Source organism: Chinchilla lanigera, unplaced genomic scaffold (assembly GCF_000276665.1).
Source record: "Chinchilla lanigera isolate Chin_1 unplaced genomic scaffold, ChiLan1.0 scaffold00017, whole genome shotgun sequence".
Classification (NCBI taxonomy): Eukaryota; Metazoa; Chordata; class Mammalia; order Rodentia; family Chinchillidae; genus Chinchilla; species Chinchilla lanigera.
This window is the reverse complement of record NW_004955418.1, coordinates 17,723,391-17,744,068: the sequence shown is the minus strand read 5'-3', so window position 1 is coordinate 17,744,068 and position 20,678 is coordinate 17,723,391. Positions and strand designations below refer to the sequence as shown.

The 20,678-nt window shown below is 40.3% G+C and overlaps 1 protein-coding gene across 8 annotated transcripts in view; it reads right to left on the bottom strand.

The window, feature by feature from the left end:
- Mctp1 (multiple C2 domains, transmembrane 1) overlaps nt 1–20,678 on the bottom strand; it is a 517,439-nt gene that overhangs the window by 2,868 nt on the left and 493,893 nt on the right. For all 8 annotated transcript variants that reach the window (XM_013513035.1, XM_013513041.1, XM_013513036.1 and 5 more), the window contains 3 exons: nt 6,462–6,571; nt 2,426–2,535; nt 6–103 (listed from right to left, as the gene is read on the bottom strand). In XM_013513035.1, coding sequence (XP_013368489.1) covers nt 6–103; nt 2,426–2,535; nt 6,462–6,571 — 318 coding nt within the window. The remainder of the gene's footprint in view (nt 1–5; nt 104–2,425; nt 2,536–6,461; nt 6,572–20,678) is intronic.

Here is a 20,678-nt window from a genome sequence, read left to right as displayed (position 1 = left end):
CGTACCACTTGTACATCTGAAGGGACTCTGGAAAGGAAGTCGAGTAGCTCGTTGTTATCAATTGCATATGGACTTCGAAGCTTTTTGGTAAATTTATTGATGCCTAAAAAAGCAACGAGTCAGTATTGAAAGCGCTATGAAGTTTGAGTTGTATAAAACAAATCTTTGGCAAAAGTAGTAGAGTGATCTGTAGCTCTAATTTGTATGCTCCCCCGCCCGCAGCCTTGACTAAGTGAACCAATACTCCCAGGTATATAGCCCACCCCCACCCCCACCCCCATTCCAGTTTTTTCATGAATGCCTCTTCCCAATTCAGGTGCATTAGCCTCTTCCTAGCAGGAAAGGCTTTCCATTTGGAAAACAAAGGAGGCTACCTAGAAGGAATGACCAGCATCTCGCCTCCCCAGGCCCCCTCAGTGTTAAAGTACTTAGAAGCCTTCCTTTTGTGTTCCAACTGTGATGAAACTTGTCTTCCTGCATTTCAGGATTGAGATTGGCAAGGCAAGAAGTCTAATTGATTGGTTTCCTCTTTCTCAAAAAATACATCTCTTAAGCAAGCTAATTTTTTTTTTAGGTACTGGGACTTGAACTCAGGATCTTGTGTTTGGCAGGCAGGCACTGTGCCACTGAGCTTTATTCCCAGCCCCCTAAATGTTAAGAAGACACATGACCTTGATTTTTTCAAACCTGAAATGAGTGGGACTGCCACCAGCTTTTTGAAACATAAAGATTACACAAAATCAATTTCACGCTGTTAGAAACTGAACCATACACAAACTTGACTAGAGCATCTTGGCTTTTCTTCATGGAGTTCACGCAGAATGAACTTCTGGAATCTTGATTTTTGTCTCTGTCTCCTCATGTATGACCTGTGTCTTAGATTTCAGGGTAATATTTCAGCAATCACCTGCCACTAAAGGAATACTGTTCTTGTTTTATTTCATATGATGAATAAGAGGGCCAAACACATTCTCTACAATTACTTTTAAGACAGCAAGCCAGTGAGGCCACCACAGGTTATGTAGCCAGATGTCTGCCATGGCTTCAGTCTCTAAGAACCTGAAGAACTAAGTCGGAGGGCGGGATCACCACCTGCGGCACAGAGCTGGATAGGCAAGTCGACCCTAGATAGGTGAGACTTAATAATCTGCCTGTGTGATACTTTCGCCTAATTCCTTCAGCAAAACAGTACCTGCTTTAAATAAAAGAATAAATATTACAAAAGAATAAAAGAATACACAATAAGAAGCAAGAATACAATGCAGACGCCTCATCCTTTGGATAGTGAAAGTACCATCCATCGAATTTCTGTAAATTGTAGAAATTAGTAAAGGGAAAAAAAGTTATCGCTTTGCCCATGCTATCCGGGGTCTGCCAGGTAATGAGAGTGGTCGTGAAGGCTACGAGGACCTGTTCAAGGACAAGATGGGCCAAGTAGGATGGCGGAAATAGGAATCTTAACACTGGAGCCCTTAAAAACACAAGAACTTCACTTACTTTATTTACCATATATTTTTTTAAAGCCTTGAAAAGAATTAGAGAAAACTTCCTGTATTCTTTGGCTTTCAGTGCAAATACATCTTCTGAAGGTAAGGCCTGTTTCAGCTCCTTGCATTCTGTACAGGTTTAGCCGCTTTAGGTATCTGTGTACGCGGGTGAGAGGCAAGTGGAAAACGCTTCTGCCCGGTCTTGCTGATATCGTCAAGCATATCAGTTCACAATTTAATTACATATTTGTGTGTTAGTAGATGTTTAAGACTGAAGTGGAGCTTTCCAAAGCAAAAATGTCACCGAGAAAAGAGTACCTGAAGTATGCTGAAACAGAGTACTTTTAAATAGCATCAGGGTGTATAGAAATTACTGACATGCAGAAAAACTGCATCACAAACTAGGGCCAAAAAAATCACCCTTAATTCTGTGGGCACATTCTTGTTCAGTACACATAAGATGGAGCTTTTTGTTCTTGAGGAGCCTGTAAGGGCCAGTGATCGTGAATCCTAAAGGTGACCCCTTATACAAGTGGCTGTGTAGAGTGTCATGTGTACATACACTTCCACAAGATAAACTGCCACAGCAAAAAAGCGTATCGTTCTAATGCACCGTATGGATTGAAACGCCTCCATTGCTGTATAAGTGGTGTAAATAAATCAGAACGATATCTAGACAAAGTTACACTTTGATAGATGAAGAATCTACACAACTACGTGTTTATAGTATGATGGAACCTATGGTGCCATATGAGAAAAATGCATTTTGCAGATAGACCTAAATCTTTATATTGTTGAGATTTCTAACTGACCTGTCTCTTTCCATCATGGAGTGGCTACATGACCATAAATATGGGGAACTACTGACAGCATAACTCATCCCTTAAAAAGAGTTTATTCTTAGCAGCTAAGACTTTAAAAAGAAAGGCTGTACTTACCCCAGACAAGGACAATGTATCTCAGTGGAATGAAGTATAGGATGACTGTGAACACACAGAGGGCCACAATGGCCAGCCAGCTTAAAAATGGGACAGTCCAGTTGAAAGTACTGAAGGAAAAATTAACACATCAGCAATCTGCACCCATCACACCCTTTTCAAACAAAGATTAAAATCAGTGTGATTCTGACTCACTTGGAACCTAGTCAGCTGCTTTTCTTTCTGGAGTACAAGCCCATTGTAAACTATCTGAGGACACAGGTTAGTATAATCTCAATTCCATGCACACAGGGCCCAGGGAAAGTTGGACTGCCAATCCCACCAGACTGTCTCAGGTGACTTCCGAGTTTAAAGCCATGGCACTGCTTGAGCGAATACCCACATAGTAAAAAGATTTTTGTTTTTCTACTGCTAAAACTTACTACTGAATGTTGTTTTTTTTTAAATCTTCACAGAGTGGAATGCTCCTGGGCTTACCCTTCTTCCACCAGCTCTCAGTATTTCCCTCACTGGAAATAAAATATTTCCAGCAATTGTCTATAGATGTAAATCTTTGACTATTGTGTAAATGCTCGGAGTTTTTGAATTCCTTAGAGGAATACTCCCCACCCAGCTGTGTTTTAAATAGATCTAGAAATCAGGGACAAAGCAGTTAGCCCTGTAAAACTTCACCTGTTACCATTGTCCTCCTTCACCAAAATACATGTGTGATTAAGGAAGTCAGCGATGTTTTACGCTCCTCCCTGTAGTACTCCCGGCATGGGAGAACGTGGCACACAAGGGGTTTGTGGGATAAGCCGTGAAAAGGGAGTGCAAGCTGGAGAGGTGTTACAGCAGGGCAGGACCACGGGTCTACAGGGTGGCTATCCTGCTGCTGAGCGATAGTGTGAAGGGCTGGGTCAGAAAAGCCAGGTGTATTGACAGTCACACAGCACAGTGACAAGCACACACACAGGATCCCTGAGCAGAAGGAGGGGAAGTTAAAAAAGGTAAGATGGAGATGGCAAGGAATTTATGTGGGAGAAAAGGGAAAAGGAATGAAGGGAAAAAGGCAAAATAATTATATACACTACTTTTTAAAAGACAGTACAGAGAATCAGGGAAATGGAAAGCATGACTGTTTTTAAGCTTTTTGTGTAGAAGTTCTGTGGTGAATCTGATAGTTTTTAAGAAAAAACCAAAATTACATAGTAAATAAAAGCATTGCCTGGAGCCACCAAGGTTGGACATATCACCATTTACAGGTACACCAGTGCATCCTTTGACATGCCCCTGATCTCCAGCCACCAAAGAGCAACTGATAGACAATGCTGACTGTCCCTTTAGCACAGCCATTTCATGAAAGGAGCCAGGAAGCTGGCAGAGGTGTGTTCAAAGCCTGGATTCTGTTATGTGACTTTAGATGAATGAGTCTAATTTGATTCTGTTATGGGATTATAGGTGAGTCAATCTCACTAGCTCTCCACTTTCTACTTTTAACATGAGGATCACTTTGATTGTATCAAGGAAGGAAGGAAGACTCATGAGGGTAAATGTGTTTATGTGAATCAAGGTTTTATTATTAGAGCTGGTGAACTCCAGGAGTCTCGATTATGGCAGTCAGAAAAAAAGTTCAGAAAACTATGAAACTGTATGTGATATAGGTACATGTTAGAGTTTTTTTCTGCTGATTTCCTGGTAATGGACATTATAATCATTTGGAGTTGGGTTTGGCGAGGGCAATTTTGATCCAATAATGGATGCTTGCTGAGAAGTATTTTTCTTATACAGTACCTTAGCGTAATGCTTAAGCACTGTTCCTTAGTTTTGTGGTATGTAGCTTGTTTTTTGTGTCTACTGTTTCCTAAAACTGACTTTTCTAGTAAGCAGTCCGAAGTTGGATCGGTCTGTCCTGCTTTCAGTAACCCTGGGAGTCTGGCTTCTTGTCTTTGTGTCTTTGTTCCTTCCCTGTGTGGTCAGGCAGCAAGCATCCTGTGACTGTCAGCAGGTGAGAGATCAGGCTTCCCTTCTTTGGTGGACACCTGTGCTTCCTTTACTCTGCCTGCTTGTGGAGCGAACAGAAGGCTGAGGGTCTGCTCGCTGTCCTGTGGCTCAGTGCAGAGCCATCCATCACACCACTCTGTGTGTGCGGGCACTGGCAATGCAAGCGGAAAACCTTCCTCCTCCGGGCAGCCCCGCCGAAGGGCTCCCTGGGTTCTCCGTACTCCTATTGGAAGGAGAAATGGCAGAGAATCCTCTCCTGTGGAGCTAATGTTAGGGGGAGAAAGCTTACCTTTTCTATTCCACACTTTCCGTTCTGGAATCTAAATCTAGAATATGCTCTTCCCAAAAAAGAGTTGCAATTCAAGAAAGTTCTGGAATGATTATGTAGTAAGAAGATGTAATATTTATAGAGGTTTTTCATTACATGCTTAAAGATTGCTTCAGTATCTGCCTTCCTGGGTAGATGCTTTTGATCTGCTGTAACCCTGAGGAGTACACTTTTTAAATACACAAAATATGATTGTTGTGCAAAGCAATGGCTCTTATAAGATTCACTGAATGTGAGCAGGGAAAATTCTACAAAGACTGGGTTTCCAAGACTGGTCTACTGCCCTGATCCAGTCATATCTTTCCCTTGGCTGTCATGTTCTGTTTGAAGACCTCCTATTACCTGAGCTACAGAAGAGCCTCTTCCCTCAAGCGCTCACTAGCCTGGCTTGAGGCCTGAGCTGACCCAGGGTCTTCCAGTAGAAGTGAGAGGTTTCATTCATGTATCAGCACACAGTGAGCCCCAGAGAAAGGACATCGCTGTGTAGGGAAATGCTCCAAAGCTAGAGCTGCACACTGTGCCTCAGTGGATAAGGGGATAGAGGACAAGGAAAGATTCTTGGAGGTAGAAGTAATAGAGGGAGAAGGAAAGAGAAAAGATGTGGATATGAGTCTTTAGAAGTCTGAGAATGAATGTTGCTTAGGGGCACATTTGAGAGTGAGAGGAAGGCCATTCTGTCTAATATAAGAAAAGTGAAAACTCAGCACCTATCCATACGTGGAAATATATTAAACAAAAAATTATACAAAATAAAATGCATTATCCCTCGCCACATGAAAGGTACCGGATGAATGACTCACACCTTTAGTTTAAATAATTTACTCCTTTCAAATTCTATATATGTCCAAGGATCTAAATCTGCAGAAAACTTTTGGTTATGAATAATAAACAGTGGGTAGATATATGAAACTAGGAAAATACATCTCATCCAGAGACACAGCACCCTTTCTTGACTAGATCATTAGCAGTTGCTTCAAGGCCAGTTTCACATCTTAGTATGGGGCCTGATAGATCAGAAACTCATGATTACTATAAGTCTACCTTACTGTTTTTATAAATAAATAATGGTTTTGAAAACATTAGTAAATACAATTATTTAAAATAAGAGTACAGCAATAACAGTTTCTTAATTTTATATTAAAAATCACTGAAGTTGTGTTTATTTAAAAGTTAAGGGGAATCAATTTCTTTATTATGATAATTCTATGATTTTCTAAATGATAAAACATTATTGATAATTATGATACCGACTATTACATTTGAGAGAGCTTAAGTTTTTCTAGGGTGTTATCACATAATAGAATGTTTTACAAGTTTAGAGTAGCTTGATGAGACTATAAGTAGTCTAATAACACAATGCAGGTGTCTTGATTACCTGAAGTCCTCATGTAGTTTGGATTTGTTTCTTGCTACGATTTCATATTCCATTTAAGAACAAAGTCTTTCACTGTGAAAAATGTGCTAAAATTTAGGACGGTGTTATTTCTTCAAAGCTACAAGTATGACTTCTTTCCAACCAATATGTTCTGAATTTCAGGGAGGAAATTGACAGAACTTTCATAACACCAAAGACTGGCAGAAGCAAAGTAAATAATGATGAAACTGAGCAATGGATCACCCAGAAGGAGTCTCTCTTGCCAGAGAGAATGTGGTGTTTCACCCTTTGAGAAACAAACGACACCCTGCCCCACAGAAGGCCAGGTCCCAAGTGCCGGCAACACTCACTTCTTTATCCTTTCGCCAAAGGAAGCCACTTCATCTAGGATGTTCTGGACACTGACACATACCTCTTGGATGGCATAGATTTTATTGATAAATCCCTTTTTTTCACTGTCCTGAAATGCAACAATAACAAAAAGAAATTCTGCATAAATAAATGATATTTTCTAGTGCTTGAGTTCTTTGGGTTGGTCCTTCCTTGTATTTTCAAATTTAAATAAACGCTATCTCTTGTGTATCTGTACGTAGAATTTGTAGTAAGGGTCAAGGAGGAAGGCAGCCGAGCATCATGGAACTGTGTGACTAATAAAGATGGTTGTCGAGCAGGACCCTCGAATTCTCTTGCTTCAACCCTGATGGCTAGGTCTGAGAGAGGGCAGATCTCAGAGTTACTCCACCTGACATTTGCACAGACCCAGGACCTACTGTGACTATTTAGCACACCCAGTGTCTTCACCCTACCAGCCACAGGCCTAAGTCTGATGTTGGCTCTGGAAAGTTCATCAGCAAAAAATGCTTGGGTGTAAATGAGAAGACCTGTGAGCAATGAAAATAGCAAAAAAATGACAAAGGTGACTGAACTCCATTATGTGGACACTTTCTAGATCCCATACTAAGCTTGACCCCCCCTTAAAAGTAATATTATTCCATATTATACAGCAGCATATGCTATCAGTCAAGGCTCTAACTGTACACCCCACCCTTTTTGTACTTAATTCATTGTACATCTTATGCAGAATTTCAGCAAGCTAGTATGCTCCAGGGAGTGGGCGGGTGGGTTGGAAGGGTAGGGATCCAGCACAAAGCTCTCAGGGTGATGTGAGCCTAGGGAAAATGTGCATATTCTGTAATTTTAGATCCAGAGGAAAGAAATGGTGGTGGCCTTTCACGATTGAAAATTCTGCTTAGTAGCCTGGCATCACAGGCACACGCCTAGGCTGTTTGGTGGAGACCATCCAATCCTCATTCCATGACTCCATTCCTCTATGCCAGCTTGAATATCTATGGAAATGTAGATCCAATTTCATTACTTTTAACTTCTTTTGAACACTTGCATATTATGCCAGAACACTTGAGACCTCATGTGGCAGTCAGTGCCTGCTGACAGCAGCCAGGAAGCTAGAATAATAATGTCATGTTGCACATTTACATACTGACTTTCATTTCAGAAGAGTCTAAAGCACTTTACACTGTGAACACTTGGCCAGGGCTGGCGCCCTGCCACCCGGAAACCAAGAGTAAGTGAATCACAGGTGTGTGTGTGTCCTACAAGGGCAACGCGGTACACAGGGACCATGGGCATGAAGGCCAATTTCATAACTTGGTCTTTAGTACAGATTCCAGTTACTTACACTTTCATTTTAAATTTAATTCCCAGGGGAGACATTGTCTACATTATTCAGCTTGCTTATCACTTCTCGGCCTTTTGGCTGAGATCAAACGCAGTATTCATCTTGCTGATGCCAAAACAGATTGTCAGACAACGAGGTAGAGAAGACACATGTAACAGTATGGGAAACTGCGTTCCCAACTATCTTCAAAAGCCACCCTTGCCTTGATGGACTTACACGTATCAACTTCTTTTCTCTCTCTCCGTTTAATAAAACAAAATGCGTTAATTTCACCTATGCAGTTATGCACTTTAAAATACACAGGCACGTCTTGTGACTCCTGCCACTTCTTTTTGTATCTACAAAGTTAGTCTGCAGGGCCCCTTCTGTTCTCATCCCAAGCACCCGTTGAGTTCATTTATGTCTATGAAGCAAAATATCCTTACAAATGACTTCTATGTATGTGGCAAAGAAACTGGAGGGCTCAGCGTGTGCATCAGAGGTAAAGCATGTGCTTAGCATAGGCAAAGCCCTGGGTTCAACCCCCAGCATTGAAAGAAGAAAAGGAAAAAGAGGTAAATCGAAGCAAGCCAGCTGTACTGTGAAAGTCCAGTAACAATAAGCTTTTTCTAGTTCAAAAGTATGTGAAAATTTTTCTTTCACAGTAACAATATAAAATACTTAGATATAACCTTAACAAGAAATGTACAACGATTTATATGAAAAATACAGAGATCGTGTTTATGCACTACAGTATTGACTATTAAAATCTTTTTCAGTCAGATATAATGCAAACAGACTTTAATGTTCAGAGTTTACTGAAATGTGGAGAATTTGATAAAGTGTTTCTAAAATTTGTTTGGAAGAATAAATGGGTAATTACAGCCAAAAAGTTATTTTTTATAAATTTATTATTTTCAGTACCGGGGATTGAAGCTGGGACCTCCAGCGTGCAAGGCAAGTGCTCTACCAATGAGTTATATTCTCAGCCAGATGCAGAAAATTTTGTGAAAGAAATATTGAGAAGGCATTTAGTGGGCCAGGTACTTAGGTAATGAAAATGAGATGCAGGCTTTGAGAAGCTGTTAGCCAAAGGATGCATCATAAAAAGGAAGGTGTTGCCTGTGCCCCAGGCCCTCCTCATTCTAAGAAGATTTTTAAAGCTGAAAAAAATTATGAAAAGGCAATAAAGGTAAGTTATTTACTATTCTTGGAATAGAAAAGAACTTTCTAAACATGCAAGCAGTAACTCACAAAGGGAATACTTGCTAGCAATAGTTATATAAAATTAAAAACTTTCTGTCAAAAGTTGTCATCAATTTAAAAGACTAAGGCTGGGCACATAGCCCCATGTAATGCATGTGTGATTCACAGGGCCTGACCCACAGCATCACTGGAAAGAAAAAGTATAAAGGGGAAAAGATTGCCACAAGTATGACAAATGATGAGGTGGCATTCCAATTATATTCAATCATCATCTGAAAACCTTTCATTGATGTTTTGCTCCTGATAATAAAATATCATTAACATATTGGATAGGATTAATTATGAACTCAGCAAATATTTAGAGAGTAATGGCAACAGAAGTGTTGATGATCCAGTAGCAATAAAAAGTGGGGAGTAAGTGTGATTTATAATATGATCCTAACATTTGTACATGGTTAGACTGACAAAAAACGAAAGGAATGTATCAAAATATTCAGAAAATGGAAGTTCATTTCATACCATCCAGTATGATTCCAAGTAATATATTAGAACTAATATGTCAACAATTAACATATTGGCAATTAATATATCAGAAATGTTTTTTGTGGTATTGGATATTCCTTCTATTATTAAAGGAAGATGGACAGAAGAAATAAGTGAGTTAAAACTTATTGAGGGTGGTTGTACTTTTAATCTATTTTTCCTTACTGTATTTTTAACTTCTTTTCATTCAGGGTCTTGTTTAGTTTGGGCTGACCTTGAACTCACCATGTAGCCCAGGCTGGCCTTGAACTCCTGGAAATCCTTCTGCCACAGCCTCCTGAGAGCTGGACTTACAGGTGTGCACCACCACATCCAACACTTTTTTGCATTTTTATAAACTATCTTGAGTAATTTTTAGAAAGAAGGAAAATATAAATAAAAGTAAAGTGCTTTTCACATAGCCCATCATATCCTCACAGTCATCCTACAATTTTTTTTTTTTCCACTGTACAGAAGAACTGAGGCTCAGAGAAAACTGACAAACTTGGATTGGGACTAACTGCCCAACGTCTGAGCCTGTCTTCTCCATAATCTGTCTGTTCTTCCAGTTCAATCCAGGAACATTTCAGTTCTTCCCCAGAATCTCAGTGGCATAACCAACAAGAAATGATTTGAAAATGCTTGCGAACTTGTAGACAGGTCGATCTAACCTTGAGGGTCATCATGCTGCTGAAATCTTTAGTAAGAAAATGAAATCCAGGAACTTGATTGAAAGGTGTAAACAACCAGCTTTAAGGTCAACAATGTGGTACATAAATAGTAAACTGGGAACTTCATTAATAGAATGTTATTTAAGGAATCTGCAAAGATAATTTTTAGTAGATACTTTAACATACCAGCGTGCATGGGTGATACTTAGCTAATACTCTGTAAAAATCAAGCTCACTTTACATAGTCTTTGTCTCTCCTGCCAGCTCAGCCCACCATCATTCCCTCATCCCTGGTCACCAAAGGGTAAAATAAGGTGGTCTGTCTCGAATGTTGACAGAGTTTTGGAAAGGAGAGTCTTTGGAGTAAAATTTCTATTTTAAAATCTGTTTCATCAGATGCTATGTTCCTTCACTGTGGTCTCCAACCAATGAAGTAATTACTCTTTTTATACAGTATATGACCCAAAAGTACAATGAGTAATGGAATTGCTCTGTGTCCCACTCCAATATTTCATACTTCCCCCCCAATGTTCAATACTTTATTAGTAAAGAATAAATTGGTACATTCCTTTTATTGTCGTATTTGCTTTCCTTTATAAACCAGCTTGGATGAAGGAAATATCATAGGGCAGTTAATCATCCAAAGGCTTGGTAGTGACACTGGTTTCTTTTAAAAATGCATTATTAAGATTTCTTTTGAAGATGTAAAAACATTCCCCATAAAAACAGCTATTACTATAAATCTGAAGCTATGTGACATTTATATCACACAACTATTGGGAATGATTCTGTACAATTTTTTAAAAAACTTATTCGATTTTTAAATACTCTGAAAAATATCAGTAAGTACAGAACTTGAATTACAGTGATTCTCTAATATTTGCCTGTTTTAATACCACATATCATCACACAAAGTTAACTAGATTCTTCCAGAGAAGTAGCTACATCCTAGCACGGAGATACTTAGGAAAATCAGCAGACCCAAAGCAGCAATAGAAGTACCTTACATATTTGGAGGATCCTGTTCATTGCCTTTCAAGCCAAAATGACAGATGCCCCCTTTCTTTGACTCTCGGTACAAATGAGGAGCCAAAGGGATAGGCACCGGGGATGTGCATTCTGGGACTGGTTCCTCACGCTGGGCCGCATCCTGCCTCAGTCATTAATGCATTTAGGGGGCTGCCAGAGTGGTCACTGTCAACCCTGCTGACTAGAACGTGAATCTGTTGAACACCTGCGCTCCATGGGATCGCTGTCAGCAGGTATATAGAACAGGTTCGCTCCAAATATTACTATTAAAAATTATTTTCCCTCTAAGCTTGAGAGGAATACCTTCAGAGCAAAAGGGAAGTGCGATTAAATCGTCTAGATAACAAAGATTAAGTGGAGCTGTGCTAACAAACCGGGGCATATGGTCTCATATTTTTTTCCCTGAGGGAAGTAGCCAGAGTTGAGATACCTTCCACCCCAAAGAGCCAGTCTTGATCATAATTTTTTTTTGTCCTATGAAAGTCTTGCTGTATAATTTCTGGCTAATGTTCACCTATAAACTTGATATTTGTGGAGGCAAAATTAGACAAACTACCATTTGTCCTCCGTGAACACATATAGCTTCACATAGCATGAAATCTGCAGTCGTGCTTGGAATATGTTTATATCATTATGTTTTTTTATGCTAAAGATGGTTTGGGTCCACCACCTTTTTTAGTCCATTCGGTAAAATGTGGCTCAGTTCTGTACTTCTGACCTATGGGTGTGGCAGACAGAGTGGATACAGACACATAAAGAAGAGATCAAATGTTTTCTCCGTGCCGATAGTCCTTCTTTTTCAGATATAGAAAACTACATTTCAGCCTGAAATCCAGAATACTAAAATTCTCACAGAGAGCAGCTTGGCAGCTTACAGAATCCCTTGGCTACTGAATCTCATCTAAGTGTCTTAGTTCTTACTCTATCAAATCCTAGCCAGTTGACTTGCTGCCTGGCTGTCTTCCTGATACTAGCCTTAAAAAACAGGATCCATCCACTGAGAGAGTCAAGGGTTTGGAAAGATATTTAAGGTTACAAGGATAAATGGACTCTGTGTAAAAATGTATATTTTTCTCATGTACTTAAAAATTTCTATATTTCAGGGTTGTGAGGAGGATTATATTAAATAAGATAATACATACACTTTTTTTTTTTTTTTAAATACTGGGGATTGAGACCAGGTCCTTCACACTGTCTGTATCCCCAGCCCTTTTTTATTTTTTAATTTGGAGGCAGTATCTCACTAAGTCATCAAGTTGCTCAGGTTGGGTTCAAATTTGCAATTCTCCTGCCTCAGCTTCCCAGAGTGCTGGAATTACAGGCGTCCACCACTATGCATGGCTTGAAGATAATATATAGAGAGACAGTTCCTACCACAATGTCTGGTAAAAATAGGCATTTTTGTAAGTAATGGTAGTATTGTAGTAGTAATAGTGTAGTAGTAACAGCAGCAGCCATAGTGGTAAAATTATGAATACAACTTTTTAGGAAAAAGAATTCAAATTATTTTATTCATTAGCTTATATTAAAAACAAAAATTTGAACTCTTATAGGGAATTCTAAACTATGAAATCTTTAAGGCTTGCTTAGCTTTGCTCCAGATGACTTAGTACTCACCTGTCCCATCTGTTTTAGCCAATGATGGCAGTATCTTTACAATGTTACAGAGATATCTAACTTGGCAGAGGTTTTGATTTGGTTTTTCTTCTAGAATGAGCATTTGCCTAATCTTAACACTTTTGCCTCCTCTGCTACAAGACTGCCTTTCAGGGCACGTCTTCTACAATGCAGACTCTAAGAGCACTGTTGTACATTTGCAGGTTACTTTGAAGATGGCTGGAAAGTAACGAGAATTTGGACAGAAATATCACCTGGATCAGACACTGTAAAAACAGGCATGAAACTATCAGCTAAAGCCGGTGTGGTGGAGCACGTCTGTAATCTCAGCAATCTGGGAGGCTGGGGCAGGAGGATCGTAAGTTGGAGCGCAGCCTGGGCTACTTGGTGAACTAGTTAGATGCTGTTTCAAAATAAAATAAAAAACAAACAACAAAGGGCTGGGGATGTAGCTCAGGGTGAAGGCCCTGGGTTCAATCCCAGTATGGAAAGGAAGGAAAGGAGAGGAAGAAAAAGAAGAAAAAAAAGAAAGAGAAGCAAGCAGGCAAGCAAGCCAGCCAGCTAACTGGGACTCTGGAATACAGGATGATTATAATGAAAGACAGGAAAGAAATAAGAGAGGGAAGGAGGGAAGGCAACAGACAGAGACAGAGACAGAAGAGGAGGGGAAAGGAGAAAGAAAGGAAGGAAGGGAGAGAGGGAAGAAAGAAAAATTGGGGCAAATATGAGAAGAAAAGGAAGTCTTGGATCAGAAACCAAATGACACAATGCCAAGGCACAAATGAAGCTTCCTAACCACATTAATTTCTAGTTAAAAATTGTCACTTGTGAAAGAAAGGTTGTACACAAGATATATTCCAGTAAGTGGGAAGACACCTTACAGACGGTGCGCAGGGCTGTGTATACCCTATGGGGGAGCGGCTCCCTGGAACTCAGCTCCTTACTCTTGTGATGTAAAGCCTAGGAGAATCACAACTTCTCTAGTCCTAACGAGTTATGAAACCCCCTTCTAAACATCTTGCAAATCCACAAAAGTTCTTAAAAGATGAGGATTTTGATTCGTGTCTTTGCCAGCAGGCCACAAGCACACCTTCTGGAGAGGGATATTGGAGATTATTGCCTCAAGCTCTTGTCCCCACAAATCCTGCCTTCTGGGGAATTCCCTGGAAGGCCTGACTCAGGGCCAACCTGGACAGAAAGCTTAGGCTGCTGTCCCCACATAACAATGGCCACTTTCCCCCCGGAGTACAGAGATAAGAATTTGTGTCCTCCACAGGTTTTTCTGTAAAGTCTAAACAAACAGATTAAGGAAAGGGTTTGAAAATGTGAAAGCGCAGGAGGACAGTGGCCTGGGACAAGTTCCTGCCTGTCTTTAGACCTCATTGGAAGAGAAAAAGTTAACTAAAGTATGTCCTAAAATCCCCTTTGGCTGCATTCCCACATTTTACAGATAAACGAGCAAGGGTGGAGCTGTAGCTTCCGTCCCTACAAGTCTTGAGAAGCTTATTTGAGGACACCGCTGGTGGGGGAAACTGTTTTACTCTTTCTGTGAATTCTGTCCTGGAAACATGGGGATTGTTTTTGAATCCAAATAGCAAATGCTGGGCTAGGTTTTCTTGACCCCAATTTCTAGTGGCAACTATGTGAACGGAGGCGGGTACTACTGAGGCTAAAACCCACTGCGCTACAACCCCAGCCCACCCCCTTTGCAAAATTATTTTTCAGATAGGGTCTCATTGAGTTGCTCACTGGGGACTTGAACTTGCATCTTCCTGCTTTAGCCTCCCTAGTGCTGGGATTGTAAGTCTGCCACTGTACCTGTGAATGTGCTTGTTTTAAAAATCTCTTCTGAAACAGTTTGTTTCATTTTCTTTTCTGTTTATTTGTCTTTTATTTTTTTGATACAGGGTCTCACTATGCAGTCCAGGCTGGCCTTGAACTCACCGGGTAGGCCAGGCTGGCCAAGAACTCACAGTGATTCTCCTGCTTTGGCCTTCAGAGTGCTGGGATTACAGGTGTGTACCTGCGTGTCCAGTTTGTTTCACTTTAGTATCTATATTTAAATATGGTTTAAATTCAGAGGCAGAGCTAAGAGGGCAATTAGAGCTGAAAAAGGCTGTGGGCGCTTCATAACTCTATTCAAAAATTTTTTTTATTAGTCCATGTTTGCAGTATGTAAAGATTTCACTCATCGTGGGAAGCTAGCACAAGCACATAACACATTCCCCTTCCCTTCCTCTTCCCTCCCTCCATCTCTGGGGCCTCTTCCAGTGCGTTATAATTCTAGATGAACACTGTCTCTTAGAAGGTGACTAGATTTCTGAATAACTCTGTGTTGTTAAGCATAGTTTAAACATTGCCTCCATCATTTCCTTAACTACATGACTTTGAGCAATCTGACTTTTTCATCTGTAAAATGGGGATAGTAGAATATTTCCTTTCATGGTTGTAAATTTAATTTAACACGTTTAGAGCAGGCTCCACAAACATCTGGGACAAAGGCAGTACTTAGACAATATCAGCCATTCATGCTAACAGCATATAAAGAGGTCAAAAAGGAAATACTGTGACAAGAGGAAATACAGGGAAACTTTTATGTGTGAATTTTTATTACATTTTAATAGATGACAGAATTCTCTGCTATATGACATGACTCGGGAATGTTATCTTATGTTTGTGTCTTGTCATATGTATCATCTTATCCTTACAAGTAGGGTGACCGGAATTTATCTCATTTCCTATTTGAGGAAACCCATTGCTGGAAACCTTACTTCACACTTCCCCTGTGCTCGGCTCCTTTAATGCCTCCAGCTGTATGTGCTCGCACCTGAGGTACAAGCTTTGCAAAACGGCATCTGAGTAGAAAGTTCATCAGTTTACCACATTCCTCCCCTATTGAAAGTTCTGCGTCCTCCACAGGCCTCCGGTCACACTGATGCAACACACACACTGTTTATCACACGTAGCTATCATGTGATTTTATCTGTCAGTGCTTACGCAAGTAGAACATCCCATTAGAGTCAGTGCCTTGTTCTTCACAAACCTCGTGGCTGAAACAGGGCCAGAGATAGTTAATCTTCAACAGTGCGTGCTCTATTGGCAATCTACTTTCTAGTATAGCTTTTGTTTGTTGCACAAAGGGTCGAACTCACGGCCTTGGTTATGCTAAGCAAGCACTGGACCACTGAGATATAGTCCTGGCCCATTAGTGTGGTTTTTAATCAAAGAAAGATTCCTTTCAATTGGCAAAAAGAAAAGACATATACATAGTATGCAGGGCTCTCAAAATTTTTTTCTTAAATCTGAGAAGTTATATACCTTACTAGGGTTTTCTGACCTGTGCAGCATTTTAATTTATCTTTCCACTTGAACAGGTAGGAACAGGTGGTTCCCAAATGATACAGATTGGGAAACTGAGGCTTGGAGAAGCTAAAATGCCATTACTGGTTAAAAAGAGTGCCTGGTACTATAACCAACGTCTCATGATTCAAATTGGGTTTCTTTCAGGTCACTGTCAAAAAGCTGTCATGTCACATGTGGTGTTTTTTCATTACATTGCTGATATTTAAGCTTAACTCTTCCCCCAAACTAATCTTGAGTTATAATCAGATTGTGAGAGAAAAGAATCTTATTAGTATTATCAAAACAATGTTTTCTTCCACATTTCTAAAACCGAATAAGCATTACTTTATGAAATCCGGAGGCTATTTTTCTTTACAAATATTTTACAAGACAAACTTGTACCTTTCTAAAAAAGCACATCTGTTGTAAATTACTCCCTTACAGAAAGAGAGAGAATCCCCAACCCTTCTCCCATCTGAGCTTAAAAGAGATTTGTTGACATATTCTAAGGCCAGCACAGACAAAACAGCCCAGGAAAGAGGAGGCGGTCAGCAGGACCAGGGATCAGCTTTGCTTAAACTAATTCCACATGCCCCATGAACCATTAGCTGTTTTCTATTTCCTGCCCTAAAGAGCTGCAGTGAAAATAATCTTGGGTAGGGAAAAGCTGCACTTATTACCTCCCCCCAACAAGACGCTGCATTAGCAAACAGAACATATGAGCCACCTTCGGCAAACCAAGGTCTTCAATAATCCATTTTTCAAACACTACTGGTATTTCCTTTCTAAACAAAGATGGGCTGGGACTGGAGTCACTTTCATCATTTGTATGGTTACAATTGCCAAGTTTCTGGAAATAATCTCCATTTGAATACTGGATAATATTTTTTATAGAAGCCAACAACAGTTTTATTGCTGTTTAATTTCCATGATTTGTTTGTTTGCTGTGAGTTTTCAGGGTTCTGAGAACACAATGTGTGGGGGCAGGGAAAAGTCTGAAGAACGAATTAGGGAAAAAGCAACACTGAAGTTGTGTTAATGGCCCAACTTGAATCCACCTAACGTGGGAAATCAGCATTAGGAAAAAATGATTTGCTCCACCGTCTTGGGCTATTCTCTCTCGATTTCCCTATAAACAGCAACATAATAAAATCACCCACCAGTTTTGGTCCTTGGCATAATATGGAAAATCAGGAACAGGACTTAGAACTCAACTGTTCTGCACAAGAAGAAAACAGGGTCCTTCCACGAATTTGGACAAAGCAGAGGTGACGGCCATACAAATAATGTGCGTGGAAAGTCTGAAGGAATGAGGCCACCCTTCTCTATTGATGCCATATGTAGCACATACATAAAAAAAAACTAAGTGCTCTACGGGATGCTGCTGATATATGGGGAAAGCCTATCCCCTAAACCCCTTCCTTACTGCAGACTAAATCACTAAAACAGGCTCATTCTGAGGTCAACACGGAAGGAAACACCTAAAACCCAGTTTCCTTCACTCAGTCATGTGCACGATGGTCTGTCCTTCAGTTAATTTTGGAGTGGCTCAGAGGAAGATAGCGCTGAAGGGGTTAGACAAAGATGGGAATTAATTTGAAGAAGTATTTTAAATTCTCACACTGTGAATGGCTATTGGTTTAACAGGATAAAGTAAGTCCTTTATTACTTGTAGTGTATGTACCTGCTTTAAAAATCTCTGTATCTAAAACAAAAGTAAAATGGACGTGGATTGAGGTGATCACGAACTTTCTTGGGCTTGCATTGATCAGAGATATGGATGCCTTAAGCTTGAATCCTGTCCTCACCTTGTAAACTATGTGACCAGGATGAGTTATTTAAACCTCCCATATGCTCAGTTTCTCCATTGTGAGAATAAGATAATATTTGCCTCCAGTGTTAACAATGAAATCATGTGTATAAAGCTATTAGCATATTAGTAAATTTTATGTAAATATTAATTTCCTCCCACCTGCTAATTGTCTTTCTTCGCAGACAGTAACCTTTTCCTTTTTCTAATTTCTTTCTCTTTCTTTTCCCTGGAATTTGTGTTTAGAACCCTGGTTATCATTTGCTTAATTCACATCACCTTCCCATTTGATCAGTGTTTGGTTTAGCCAAATCTTTTATTCACTGATACAGTGACTAGTTATTGGATATTAACCACAAAACCACCACAGGTTCTAAGAAAAACATTAGAAAATGAAAGGTGCAATGAAAAAACCTGGGTATGCTTACATATGCTGGAACAAAAGTGTGGCCGACTTTGGCAACGCAGGAAGCCACTGCCAGGAGGAGGTGAAGTTATTAGAGTGCAGATGCTAGCCCATATGAACCAACTATTGAGCCGTGGAGGGTTTAACAGTATTTGAGATTATGGAGGGATCTGTCTGGAAGGAGCTGAAACACAGCGGAGACCCAGGTACCTACTTACTGTTGGAAAGTTCTCACCAGAAGTAAGGAGAGAATTGGAGAGGATAGACCTGTTTTTTGCTTCTTCCTTCTTTCCATCTCTTTCTAACCTTTTATAATCTCTCACTGACCAAATCCCCCAAAATAGTGTGGTCTGTAGGAGAAGGATGGGTAACGGGTGATCAACTTGGAAGCAAACAGGCGATAACCAGCACAAGACCCAAATTTCCAGAGGGATTAACCAGAGGAAGCAGGACTGCAACACACCTGTGCTAAGGCAGACACGCTCCCCTTGCTGGAGGAAACAGGAAGACCGAGCAGAGCAGTCAGGCGAAGGGGAAAGTGGTTTGGGAAGGTATCAGGGAAATCAGCCTGGTAAGCCGGAAGACAACTGGGGATATTCTTCTGAGTGCGATGGGAAGCTATTGGGGTGTTTCAACTAGGGGAATAACACAATCTGAGATCTAATTTACATTTTAAAAGACTACTTAGGCAGACTCTATCATAGAGGGACAACAGGAGACTATCATAGTAGTCTGCAAAGGGATGATAGTTTAGAACAGGGTGGACAACTGAATGTAAAAAGTATGTCAGTAGACTGGGCCTGGAACATGGGAAAAGGATAAATCTAGGAATTACTTACATTTACGGTTGAGGAACTAGGTAAATGAGTCTGATTTGATTGAATAGAAAAAGCCTAGAAGTCTTAAGAATATTCCTGGGAAAGGGGCAGAGGATGAGTTGTATTTGGGACATGAAAAAGGGTAGTTGTGGAGCAGATTGGTAGGAGCCAGTGCAGGAGACTGAGAGAAGACTGAGGTAGGGAAAAATCAGGAGGCACCATCGAAGTCAAAAGAAAGGGGTGTTTCAAAAAGGGGGGGCAGTGGGACCTCTGAAGCTCTTTGGAGAATTCGAGAAAGACAGCAGCAGAGCGCCCGTGGGTGTGGCAAATGGGTTACTGTGACCTGGGAAAGAGCAACTTCCGGTCAGTGGTGGGATGGAAGCTTTGAGAGATCAAGCAGAAAGTGTAGCTGAAACTGGCCACACTGTAGACACCTCTCAAAAAGTTTTGCTGGGAAGGCTTGCCAAACAATGGGGAGAAAGCTGGATAGCAAGTATGGACTCAGGGTTCTATTTTTAAAGATAATACTAGATGTTTATAACTCCACAATCTGAATTTTAGCAAAATTCTGTGGTGACTCATATACATGGTAAAGTTTGCGCAGGGCTATCCTACAGAAAGGATCATCAAAAGGGAGGTCAGCTAGTACTGTTCCGCTTTGTTTCTGACTGTCTTTGTACACTAGTCTCTTCCACTGCTTTAACAAAGTAAGCTCTACCCAGCTTTTCTAGCCAGTCTTTAACCTTTTTGATAAGGTTTAAAAAGATGTCACATGCTGTATCATTAAAAAGTCTAAGTAAGTGTTGTGTCCAATAGCCAATGATTTGCTCCTACATGGAAAAACGAACAAAAACCCTTCCCTTGGATGAAGGTTTCTTACCTCACTATGGCTTTTTTCCCCTCTCTCTCACCAATTTCTACTTATTTTTGGCTTTTTTGATTTCAGAGAAGAATAAAGGCAGTTGTTGGCTAAGTAACTGGATAAATCATCTAGCTTGACAGGTCTTCAATGATTTAAACTTTTTTACTTGCTGTATTGTCTGTCTGGGAATGTATTTGCTGCAGTATTTGTCTACTTTTGGAACCATTCTTATCCAGTTGGTCATAAAGTGGAAGAAAAGTTACTATGGTCCTAATACTCACTGCTCTACATTTAGTAAAGCACATCCTTGTTATGGGTCTTCAAATAAATAAACATCCTTCACGTACATGTATTGATTAGAACTCTTATACCAGTCTTGTTTGTGGGGGAGATGCTAGCATTCAGTAAGGGTGAGTTGTTTTCTAGACAGCTAGAAAATGTTGGAGACAGAGCAGGTGGTGGGTGTAAAAAGGGGTGACCCAAACCATGCTTTATAGATGACACAGCTCAGTGGACATCTCATAAAAGGCCCCCAGCAGTTCACTGTAATTTTTATTCTTTTCATCTTGTAATGCCTGTCCTCCCTGCAAACCTTTACTGCCAGATGTT